At 28.0% G+C, this 12,708-nt stretch overlaps 3 protein-coding genes across 7 annotated transcripts; 1 reads left to right on the forward strand and 2 right to left on the reverse strand.

The window, feature by feature from the left end:
• Positions 1–575: 575 nt before the first annotated feature.
• Positions 576–8,294, reverse strand: LOC118441931 (uncharacterized). The gene is made up of 14 exons (XM_035866986.2): positions 7,190–8,294; positions 6,406–7,084; positions 6,095–6,317; positions 5,585–6,010; positions 5,382–5,467; positions 5,104–5,314; positions 4,355–4,458; positions 4,090–4,246; positions 3,691–3,829; positions 3,359–3,623; positions 3,104–3,273; positions 2,442–3,026; positions 1,886–2,353; positions 576–1,647 (listed from the first exon to the last, which is right to left on the reverse strand). Exons 1-14 carry the CDS (start codon positions 7,853–7,855, stop codon positions 715–717), a joined length of 5,112 nt encoding a protein of 1,703 aa, XP_035722879.2. The 5' UTR covers positions 7,856–8,294; the 3' UTR covers positions 576–714.
• Positions 8,295–8,933: 639 nt separating this feature from the next.
• On the forward strand, positions 8,934–10,498 carry Sec22 (vesicle-trafficking protein SEC22). 5 transcript variants are annotated; one of them, XM_035866994.2, is made up of 6 exons: positions 8,934–9,072; positions 9,142–9,244; positions 9,482–9,591; positions 9,670–9,830; positions 9,904–10,050; positions 10,139–10,496. In XM_035866994.2, exons 2-6 carry the CDS (start codon positions 9,170–9,172, stop codon positions 10,285–10,287), a joined length of 642 nt encoding a protein of 213 aa, XP_035722887.1. In that variant the 5' UTR covers positions 8,934–9,072; positions 9,142–9,169; the 3' UTR covers positions 10,288–10,496. The 5 variants fall into 5 exon arrangements, with proteins under 5 accessions (XP_035722887.1, XP_035722889.1, XP_035722888.1 ...); XM_035866996.2 differs by having other exon boundaries at positions 9,002–9,020; positions 10,139–10,497; XM_035866995.2 differs by having other exon boundaries at positions 9,004–9,072; positions 9,127–9,244.
• A 418-nt stretch (positions 10,499–10,916) lies between these two features.
• Positions 10,917–12,708, reverse strand: LOC118441933 (box C/D snoRNA protein 1). The gene is made up of 7 exons (XM_035866992.2): positions 12,621–12,708; positions 12,321–12,502; positions 12,154–12,245; positions 11,908–12,086; positions 11,594–11,791; positions 11,383–11,507; positions 10,917–11,309 (listed from the first exon to the last, which is right to left on the reverse strand). Exons 1-7 carry the CDS (start codon positions 12,638–12,640, stop codon positions 11,077–11,079), a joined length of 1,029 nt encoding a protein of 342 aa, XP_035722885.2. The 5' UTR covers positions 12,641–12,708; the 3' UTR covers positions 10,917–11,076.

Here is a 12,708-nt window from a genome sequence, read left to right on the forward strand (position 1 = left end):
CTAAGGCGTCTAACTCTTCTAATGGATCATATTGTTTACCCGTAGAAGATGTCATAGAAATTGCTGGTTGTATTGGCTGAAATAAAATATATAAGTCATGATCGCAAATTTATTCTTTGAAATCCATTATGTATAAATTAATGTATAAGTAATTATTTGCATAAGTATTGCAATTTGTTATTTATATGATGAATAACAATAAAATATTATTTTTCATATTTGATATATGTTTATCAATGAAAAATAAATTATTTATATTACTTAGATTAATAATATAATAATAATATTTAGAAACACAAATATATCATTTTTTAATAAAGAATAAAGGCAAATATAAATGCTTAAAAACACAATGGTATCACATAACACAATAATTTTTATTTTCTGCTTACCATAATAACATATTTGTGTGTTCATATATATTTTTTATATATATATATATATAAAATATATTATATATATATACACACATTGTGTGATAACGAATACATAAACTATAGTATAATGCAACTTCTAACAAAATATTTTAAAATATTTTTTGTACAAATTGTTCACACATAAAATAGTACTAAATAATGATGGCATTCTTATATAAAAACTTATAATAGCAACGACACTGCGCAATATAATTAACAACACTATTTCATTGTATTATATGGAAATGGCATGAAAGTATTTATAAGTACACTAAATATTTTGTTTGTATTATATATCCTATTCACAATACGTAGGAACATCAATATCATAATTTATAGAAATATGTTCCTGTACAAAATCTGTATCTGTTAATGAATAATGTTTGTTTTCAGATGAAATTGGTACATCTATTGGATAAGTTCCTCTAAATATTAATGGTTTGTAATGAGATAGATCTTTACTATTAGAATATGACCATGCATCTACTGTATCACAAATTACATCTTTTCTTCTAATGTGAGGAGCCACTCTTACAACTTTTTTCTCTTCAAAAGTGCAGTATTGTTCTAATGTTTGACTATTTTTATTATTATTATTATTATTATTATTATTATTATTATTATTATTATTATTATTATTATTATTATTGTTATTGTTGTTATTGCTTATATTTATGCTTTCTGATAATGGATCAGATGGATCATTGAAAGGATGAAATTGTGCAATATCAAACTGGATATCTAAATCTGTTTTTTGTGAATTCGTTTTAATTTTTTGATTTGATGCTTCTTCACTTGTATTAACTATAGTCTGTTTCTTTACTTTACATTTCAAAAAAACAGGAGGTTGTGAAGAAGGTGGCTTAACATATTTAGGATCAATTTTCTTTGATTTTGGTATATTTTTTGGATGAATTTTATTATCATTTAAAATTTTTGGATATGCAGCAGATATTTTAGGATACTTAATAAATTTTTTAGATTTTTCGACATTAATTTCAGAGTTTGCAAGAGTATGAAAATTTGAAACCATTGTAGAATTATACTGTGATATACTATCTAAAATAGATGTTTCAGAAGAAGCGCAGGAATTTAATGTAGTCAGTACTTTACGGCGACGTAAGGTGCTATTATTCTTGCCATCCAATGGCCATTCAGAATTGAGATTATTACCCAGAGTAAGCGTATAATTACTTACTTCAGGAGTAGATGTTTTTTCTTCTCTTTCCGCCTGTCCATATGCAAGCATTAAGAAAGAGATAAGATATTATAATCCTAATTTATTTTAGTTAAAGCATTAATATTTAAAATCAGGAAATAAAAGCTTCCCAAAATGGACAAACACAAATAGAAATAGAATAAGTTATAGTTGTATGATATAACAATATTACATGTATGGGAAATGATTACATTAAAAATGCATTTATATATGTATCTTATAAAATATTATTAAGAAATATTCAGTTTACCTCATAGTTCCATTTTTCCTGTTGTTGAGAATTATCAATATCAGGCTGATCATCTGTATATTGAGCATGAGTAGATTGTTGCTGCCAACTAGGAGATGTACCACCGTTTCTGCCAAAATTATTTTGATAATATGTTTGTTGTTGGTTCCAGTAATCTTGTTGCTGAGATTGTTGATATTGATTACTTTCATTATTATGTATATATTGTGTAGATTGATCATATGTATCTTGTTGTATATTTGACGGCAATGATAATGGTTCCCAATCTGATTGCATATCTGGGGCTGTAACATCTACCATAGATGTTGGTCCATCTTTGTACTCAGCTTGTTTAGTAACCCACTGTTGTTGTATTTGTTGTTGCTGTGATTGTAATTTAATGTCATGGGTTTCTTGACTTTGTAAATTATTCTGTCCATCTGCATTAACTTGCGATTCATATGTATCACCTTCAACTATTTCTCCAATCTATAACATCATAGAAAATTATTATTTCCAAATATTGTTATTAATACTACAATTTTTCCAATGAAAATAATATAATATAAGATATTACCTGATATTTATTTACAATTTCTGCTAAGTTATTTAACCAAGTAAGATTAGTAGCATCTTCAGTAGAATCTTTGCAAACAGGATCATGATATTTGATTTTATCACCCAAAGCATAAACTGCCGTAATAAAAGATTTTTTATATTTTGAAGGTTCATTAAAAATGTTTACTGCAATTTGTTCTATATAAAGTAAGGCTTTCTCTATCAGGCCATAATCAACCATTTTGACTGCCAGGTCAAATTTAAAAGTTTGGAGATCTACCGAAGTAAAACCAGGCTCGCTAAGATTACGAGCATATTCATAAATTTCTGTTAGCATAACAGCTTCTGTTGTCATAAATTCAGAATACGGCTTGTGATGATTAGAACCAATAAGAACAAGTTTTGCTGAATTTATTCCATATGCACTAAAATCAACTTGTGCCAGAATGTAACAAAAATGAGCCGCATAGATATCCCCTCTCGCAAAAAGTGTATCTCCAAGTGTTGTTATTGATCGCCGATTAATTTCAGGATTAGTAGATGTATTTGAAATAATCATAGCTAAGTGAGGTCTCCAGTCGTCCCATCGTGGATCTGCTACACACTGTCAGCCAAATAGAAATCAATGTATTAATATCTTATATATGTAATTTAATTATATCAAAAACAGTAAATCCTTACTGTTACAATAGCTGGTATGCGACCAGAATGCAACTGATATAATGTCTGTAATGGATCAGAAGGTAATAGACTATTTGCAAATCGTGTCATTACTGAAGCATAGGTACGCTTATCCAATTTGCTAGCTAAAAATAATGCATGTCCCCATAGTCCTTCAGTCATAGCATATTCTGCAGGATATTATAGATTTATGTTAATAACTAAATTTATGCTAACAGAATGTATATAAATGATTATATACATGAATATATATACCTAATGCTTCTTGAACTAATCCATAAAGAAGTGTATTTCTAAATTCATCTGTCATTTGTTCTACAGTTTTCTGTTGTTTAGTACTTTCAACTTTTTCAGTAGTTACTGGAATATCCTGATTGTTCCCATTTACACTTATTCCAGATCGTTGTGACATCACAGACTCTCTTCTTCCTGTATCTTGCAGTTTTTGCTTATTTACATCATAAGGATAAGCATCTTTATTTCTAAGTAAAAGTGCTGCTATATCAACACCGACAACATTCTGAAAATTAATTATAATTAGATAAAATTTTTTTCAAATAATTATTCTTTTCATAAAAATTACTTACGCCATTTTGTTGGATTAGCATAATCATCAATTCATACAAAAGTATATAAGAAGCACGATCAATCATATCATCATTTGCTGTTGCATTTTTAATTTTATTTTCGCAATATTTAATTATCGTTTTCTTGTGCGTGACTCCTCTATAAAATAAATATCATAATTCATTAACTTATTGTTTTATATGTAATTAAAACAATAATTAAACACTTAAAAATAATTATGTATAATTTTGTGATTGCTACTATTATAATGGAATTGAACATGCTTACATATCAAATATGTGCTCTTTTTTTCAATAATGTAATTATTTAAAATTATAATTCATGCAAGATTCCATCGAAATAGAAAATATTAAATTAACTATAGATATACATGCTTAAATTGTAATGTTGTTAATTACACTTGTTTAATTAGAGGTCCCGGATAGGCACGTAAGTCACGTGCAACAGGATCATGTAAGAATAAATTGTCCACTCGTAAAATGTCCACTTTAGCCCTTTCACCATCAGCTGGATAACTTGGCTGAACATGTATAAGTGATCCAACAGAAAAAGATCCTAAGAAAAAGATATACTGTTGAGAAATAATGAAATACATTACATACCTAAACAATTCATAAGTACTGATACAATATCTGAACTACAAAAATAATATAGAAACTTTACCATATACATGGCAAGTGGAATATTTTGTTGGTGTTAGTCGTGCAGATGTTGTTGAGTCTTCAAACTGTGACATATGAGCTAAGGTTCGTTTATCTCCAGTGGTTCTAAAAATAATACCTAATGTGTTGTTATATCTTTCATAATATTTTTCATTATTTAAAAAGAAAAAAAAATATACATAAAATATATAAACTGCAGTGTACACAATATACATACTTCACATCATAAAAAATACAAAACCTATTGAAAGCATTAATTTCAAGCTACAACATATAAATATCATTTGACAAAGAACAAATATTCTAAGCTAAAATTAAAGAAACCTTCTCACAAAATATCATCTACTAATATTTAATTCTTAGATGTTTGTGTAATATGATATTTATATTGATAAAGGATTCTAACTGTTATCATTACAAACTACAATTTACTATTTATTTTAGATATCTAATAATACATTCTATACATTTTGACAAATATTAATACTAAACCGAGAGAAATAAGTCTCTCGGTCTCACCTATTCAAATTGTGACTAGAAGTTCTTCTCTGTGGAAAACTCTTCCCCCATTCAGGATAACCAAAATATGAAACGTATAGAGCTTTGTTTGGTGAATGGAAGCATGCACTTGGATTTGTAAAAAATCTGATATATTATAAGATTAAGACTTTTATAAGATTTAGAATTTCTGTTTATGCATTTAGTTATTATACATTCATTGAATACAATGGATTAATCAATAATGCTTACCGTTCCTCACAAGAACTGCGTCCTGAATGTACACTAGCTCTATCCTCTGGATAATTACTAACACCTCTAGATATGTGTTGCTGTGGATGCTGGCTAGCATAATATTTATGATACCATTCTGCATAAGCAGCAGGATTGGTACGACGTAAATTCTCGAGATATGCGTAATAATTGTTACCATAATGAGCATTATAGTCATATCCACCATATCCTGAAAAAAAATTAGACGTATATTTTTCTTATAAACATGTTTCCTTTTCTACTTTGATAGAACTTACCATTGTAAGCATAATAAGGATCTCTAGAACGCATGTAGTATTCCCTATCTCTGTCATTATAAGAAGATCTGCTAGAAGGTCTAGAACTGAAAATATTTTTATTTACAAACTAATGTAAATTTTTTATATTAGTATTAAAAATATAGTAATAAAATGTATATATATATATATATATATATATATATATATATATTTTTAAATACCTTCTACTATAAGGATCTTCATAATATTCCCTTCTGTATGGGTCTCTAATATCATAATCATCGTATCTTCTAGGTCGTCTGTCGTCCCTTCTTCTATCGCGACCGACGTATTCTCTATCTCTAGTATATCTCAAATCATAATCTCTAATTTCTCTTTCCCTTCTACGTGGATCATCGCCTCTATCTCTCCTACGATCATCTTGCCTTCTTCGTCCATCTCTATCATCTGAATCATCTTTAACTCTATTTCTTCTTTCAATTTCATCCCTTGGATGACGATCCAAATCATCACGACTATGATGTTTACGATCGTCATCTCTATAAGAAAGATCTCGACGTTCGAAATCATTATATGGTCTTTCATTATCTACTCCACGTCGACGTTCGTAATAATAATCATCATCATACTCACGCTCACGATCGTAACTGCAGTAAATTGATTTTTTATTAATAATTTTTTATACTTAATATCATAAATATTTAATTAATTTATATATTAACATAACTCACTATGTATTTTTTCTATCATAATCATAACGTCTGCGCTCGGGACTGACATCTCTATGTCTTTCTCTACTATCTTCCCTACTGTTTCCAGATCCTTCATCATCTTCATTTTCATAAGAATCTTTACGTACTGATGGTACTTGAACACTTTGATTACCACCTTCGGATGCTCCAACTGCTTCCTCTCGTTTATTTCTTGAATCAGTTGCTTGATCCGAAATAGAGGCTAAAATATTAATTTAAAAAATGTGAGAACTTCAACAATTAAATATTCAACATATATATGATTGTAAAAATTATTTATATATCCTTACGAATGGACAAAGGAAATTCTTGAGAACCTGTAACTATTCGTCCTGTAGATCTATCATCTGAAGATTGAATGGTTTCATTAGGAGATGCACCTCCTGGAATTTGTCTAAGTCCTCCATCTGATTGTTGAGTAACTTCTTCAGATTCATTGCCTCTTCCAGGTATTTCACGTATTTCACTTGATTCAAGCATTATTTGAGATTGTACCTGGTATCTCTCTTCTCCTGATGGATCATTTCTAGACTGTTGTGGAGGCAAAGAACGTTCTCTGCCAGAAGGATCATTTTGACGTTCTAATGTATCTGATTCACTCCGAGAAAGAGAAGATATACTTCTTTCTTGGCCAGGTGGAACATCTCGACGTTCAGATCTATCAGATATATTTCTAATTTGAAGCCCTTGTTCTTGTCCAGAAGGATCATTTCTTCTTGGATCTGAAAGTCGCTGAATAGATTGTATATATTGTTCTTGCCCTGCAGGATCATTTCTATCATTTCTAAGATCAATAGAACTAGATTGACCAGGAACTTCACGTAGAAAAGGAATATCATTGGGGACTTCATCGTTTTCATCATCCTGATTTGGTGGAGATAATTCATGATCAGGATGAGAATCTGTTAATTCTCCAGTTTCTAAAAATGTGTTTCTATCATTCGATGCAAATTCATAATTGTTTAGAGCCTAAAAACAAAATTTATTAATTACAATAAAAATGATTAATGTATATGTTGACAGATCATCATAAAAATCATCCAAAAAATATTGTAATATGTAAAACAAACATACTTGGTCCTGTTGTAAAGATCGATGACTTTGTGTGTGCTGTTGTATAGAAGGAACCTCAACATTATTCACTTCTTGTCTATATTCACGTACATTGATTGTTTCTTTTTGAACATTTACAACAGCTTTAGGATCATTATCTAATGTTTCCCTATTTATAGAATCTCGAGATCCATAAATGTCACGTTCTTCTAGTGCAGGAATAACAACTTCTAAATTAACAAACTCAGAAGGCTGTTGAATATTTTCATAATTTTCAACAATTTGTTCAGGCCATTGTTTTGTTCCACGTATATTATCATTTGAGAACCATGAATTTTCGATCGGTGGTGGTATAGCATTATTATTATACCACTGATCATACATATTTTGTGATGCATTATCAGCAACTTTATTGGCATTTGTTTGATACATGCTTGAGACAGCATGTTCATGTGTAGCAATAGACTGACCATCAACAGATTGAAAACTCTCCATGGATTTTGTATAATCTGCAGTTGGCATAAGTATATTATCTGGAGTACCAATATTCTGAACGCTGGTAATATTATAACCTGAAGATATTTGTTGTATGTGCCCTTCTGAGTGTCCTGCAGAATAATATTCCTTCGGCTGATTTGGATTTTCTGGGTTATTTTTTTGCTTATTGGAAAAATTTAATTGATACATTCCAGTAATTGTGCTATTTGATTGCAAAAAGTGATCATATAATAATTAAATTTACGTGTGTCTCGAAAAGAGACAATGTACCAGCTGGTGAAATTCAAAGGGGTCCCATTGCGTTCATGGACCTTTCGACGTTCACTCACCTAGCTATAGTCTTTCGTGTTTCTCTCCATAAGAAAGTTTATACATTATACGAACACCAAAGATCAACCGTCAGGATAATATTGCACGCATAAGGGAAAAATTATGAATTCGTTTGCCAGTTTCGTGCAGACTTTTTTGATGGAAAACCAGATAAAGGGAATCACAAGAACGCACACATTCGTGTGTTCACGGATACCTTACATCGGTGTGGATGTGGGTTAAGCACGTCACAAATTTTCCTCGTTGACTTTCCACGTGAGCAGAACCGTAGACGCATCGTAAGGCGGACGCGTACTACAGAAACATCTATGGAAACTTTCTTTGGTCTACCGCTAGGCGTCGCAAATCATACTTTTCGCTAAAGCGTTTTAATATTGCAACGTTGCAATATATATATATATATAAGTTTTTAAAAATCCACATCTCGTCCCATTTTGGATAAATCATCTTAAATAAAATTCGTTTATCAGTTTCATAACGATGAGTTTTCAAGCGATATAGGACGAAGCAATTAGGTAGCATTCCTTATTTTCTAAAATTCTTTTAAACTAAATAGGATCAGATATCGCTTAGAAATACATAGATTTAAAAATCAAATGCATTTCTTTTTGTTTTTTTACGATAAGAAACTAATCATTTTGTTTTAAAGCAATTTGAAACCTACACTGTTGCACGATTCGAGAATACTGCTGTGTGAGAAATATGATTAAATGAAAAAGTAAAAGGCAAGAATTTCATAGATTTTAAATATTTCGTTCATTTATTCGATAACATCGACGAATCTCCCGCTCTTGAAAGTCAAAAGGGAAGAGGAAAAATATTAGCGTTTATTAAATTTGTATCATTTTGTCGTTATTTTATTTTACTGATTCTTAATAATTTTATTATATATTTGTATAAATTATATTGTAACATTTATACATATATATATGTATTATGATCGTTACTGATTAATTAGATGTCTAATATTAAGAAAGTTAAAGAATGTGCAACGTAGTCCATGAAAAATTATATTACTGACGTGGTAGGTAGCGAATGGACGTTGGTGGATTGGCCACATCCGCGATTAGTTGCGCGTAAATAAATGTTGAATATTGAACTTTCGAACATAGAAATAAAATATTGTGTAGTTATTATTGTTTCAGATTGAGCTGTTAATTAATTTATATTAAAATGGTATTATTAACAATGATAGCAAGAATATCAGATGGTCTGCCATTGGCGGCTACCATGCAAGAAGATGAACAGGTTAGAAATCTGTTATGATGAAATGTCACTTTACATTTTAACGACATTTTTTTATTTTAATTATGATCTGAAACTTGTATTATTTGTATATGTAATATATATATATATATTTTTTTTTTTATATTACAATAATAAATAAATTTTATATAAAATGATATTGATAATCCTTAGGTACTGTGAATTTACATAAAATTGAAAGAATTAATTACATTTTTCAATTCTTTTGCATTTGTGTAGAGTGAAAGAAGTACTTTGGAATATCAGAATCAAGCAAAAATGTTATTTAGAAAATTAGGTTTACAATCACCTACAAGATGTACTATAGAAACTGGACCATATCTTTTTCAGTAAGTTTATCAATAAGAAATAAATAATATAAAGTTTGATATACATATATTTATATCATAATACTTTTTATTTAACAGTTATTTAATTGAAAATGAGGTATGTTATTTGGTATTATGCGAAAGGAATTATAGTAAACGAATAGCTTATAGTTATTTAGAAGATATAGCTCAAGAATTTCATTCTCAGTATGGTAAACGTGTTAATACTGTTGCTAGGCCTTATGCTTTTATTGAATTTGGTATGTAATAAAAGTTTAAAAAGTATTTATATCATACATCTGATATCATAATGTAACATCAATTTTTACACAGATACTTACATTCAAAAAGCTAAAAAAGTTTTCTCAGATGGTAGATCACGTAGAAATATGAATGCTCTTAACACTCAATTGCAAGATGTTCAAAGGATTATGGTTCAAAATATTGACGATGTTTTACAAAGAGGAACTGTACTTTCAGGTAAATTAATATACTTTAACAAAAAGTTATAGAAGTAAATATGACTATATATTATTATATATATGACTATATTTTAAATCATTTACAGAATTGGATACAAAAACACAAAATTTATCTATGCTGTCACAAAAATATAAGAAAGATGCAGCACATTTAAATAGCAAATCTATGTATGTCAAAGCAGTTGCTATTCTCGTTGCATTTCTAGTATTTCTGTTATACTTCTTTATCCTTTAGTTGATCACAAACTTAAAAAAATGGTTTATTCACAACAAAGTTTGTTCAAATCTAAAAGCCAGAAATACACTGTGTTATCATGAGGGTAAAAAATGGATTTTTGACTATCATCTTTGGATTTTATTTTTCAAATATAGGGATTACACAATTAGGCTACTTGTTGTTATTATCAAATTTGTTAGCCTTTATTCATCACACAATATTGTGTATTATACACATTAATTTTTATTCAATTATTAATAAAATTATAGAGATTTTACTAGAAAACAAAAGATTACTTAATTTTGTTTTTGATAAAAGTAAATTGCAGAACAATTACAATGTAAGTTTCAAATATGAAAAAGATATATACTAAATATAAGTTATCATTTTGTAAGTTCATTATTATAGCTTGAATTTATGAAAATCTTTTTTCATCACATTTCCAAAAATGTTGGATTCCAATTTATAATTTATTTATTAACTATGGTATTTTGGGGGTAATATATAAGGAATCTAATATATAAATATTTACATATATATTATACGTGATGGAAAAAGAACCAATCAAACTTGTGAATATTTGATTGTATGTGTTATTAATATTGTAATGTTTCTATCAAATTGTGCCAGTTTACTAAAAGATAGTATTTATAATAAAACTTTAAATTCTAATAGCAGAATTTAATAGCTAAATTTTGCCTGTGCAAATGCACGAATAAATTAGAATGTTCAAATTAATAAATCTTTATTATTTTTTTTTTCTTTTACTATAAAAATTATTTCTAGAATGTTAATATTATATTAATATTAGTTTGTTTTAATCAATTCATCGTAATTAGGTATATTAAAACTACATTTTCTGCTTTTATCTTCTGTATTTTGTTTGATATTACTTGCAATATCTTCGTCATCAGATTCTATAGAAGTAGTATTAAAAAAATAATTTACAGGTTTATTTATGTCTTGTATTTCTCCTTTGTCTTTATATGACCATCTCCTTTTTTGTTCAAAGTTTTTTTTAGGATAAATTTCTTCATCATCTGAAACGAAATATGAAAGATCAATCTATTTATTATTGAAATATAAATACACAAAATACCTTATAATATTTACCTGTATCTATAATTTCATACATATCTACATGATCTTTTAAAACTACATGCAATGTTGGAAATTCTATTATAGTTTTATTTTCTAAATTTTCCTTCAGTGTAAGTGTAATATCTAATTCGTGAAATCTGAAAAGTACCACATATTTATTGAAATAATTCAATATTTAATCTATAGTATATAAAATTATACACAATTTATATATTTTAGTTACCTAATATTAGACTTTGTTATCTTCTCAGTTTTAAAAAGAACTTTTAATCCATTTATATCAGCAGCTTGATAAAATTGTAATTTATCATTTAAACTTAATTTTAAATTTAGATTTTCAATATCACTTTTCTCCTCCATTGCTTTGAGAGGATATAAAACTTGCTCTAAGAGAACTGACAAACGAACTGTTTCCAAGGCTCTAATGATTATAAAGATTATTTTTATATAAAGTACTAAATTATATTTATATATATATATAAAATATTTCAATATATATTCATATGTATATGTATGTATATATATACACATACATACCTTTCTGTGACCTGTATTATGTTATCTGCTTGTGGAAATAACCATTCTATTCTCCAAAATAGTTCATTCGTTTTCCATTTTAAAAATGTTGTATTCTTTTTATGTTTAGTAAAATGTTGTGGCATAAAATAGAAATTAACTTTCCTGTTATAAGCACCTGTCCTTAGTCTGTTTAAATGCTACGGTATTATATATGGAATATAGTCCTAAACTTATTAAAATATACAAAATATATTAATAACATACCACAGGTAAATCAATGTTTCGTGTGCATTTTTTTAGTGGATTCTTTTTAAATTTATCAACAGATCTACCAACTTCTTCAAGCAATCGATAATCTGAAATTTACATTACATTCCTTTTTATCATTTAGTATGCCGAAACAATTAATCTATTTATATAAAACGATGTACCATTTAAGAGATCTAAATCAGTAAACGAAGATAATGGTTTAAACTTTATTCTGTCTCGAATTCCATCGCATTCGAGTTCTTTTTTATGAATATTTACACATATAAGACAGCATGTTCTAACCTCACATTTTGGACAAGTATATTTTGCTTTATTTGCACTACACACTTCACATTTTTCTAATCTGTAAGCAAAAATAATTTGTTTCTTTCTCTAATCGAATCTATAAAACATTTTTTTCTGAATCTTGTTTCTCTTTCTTAATAATAAGTATTTTTATTACGTTACTAATTTGTACTCACTTGACATTGGACGCCGCCATTTTGTTAATATATCTTTAAAAACAATACCACTTGATTTTTTTATTATTTAATTTATCTCATAATTAAG

Source organism: Vespa mandarinia, chromosome 5, assembly GCF_050613455.1.
Source record: "Vespa mandarinia isolate Hongniang chromosome 5, ASM5061345v1, whole genome shotgun sequence".
Classification (NCBI taxonomy): domain Eukaryota; kingdom Metazoa; phylum Arthropoda; class Insecta; order Hymenoptera; family Vespidae; genus Vespa; species Vespa mandarinia.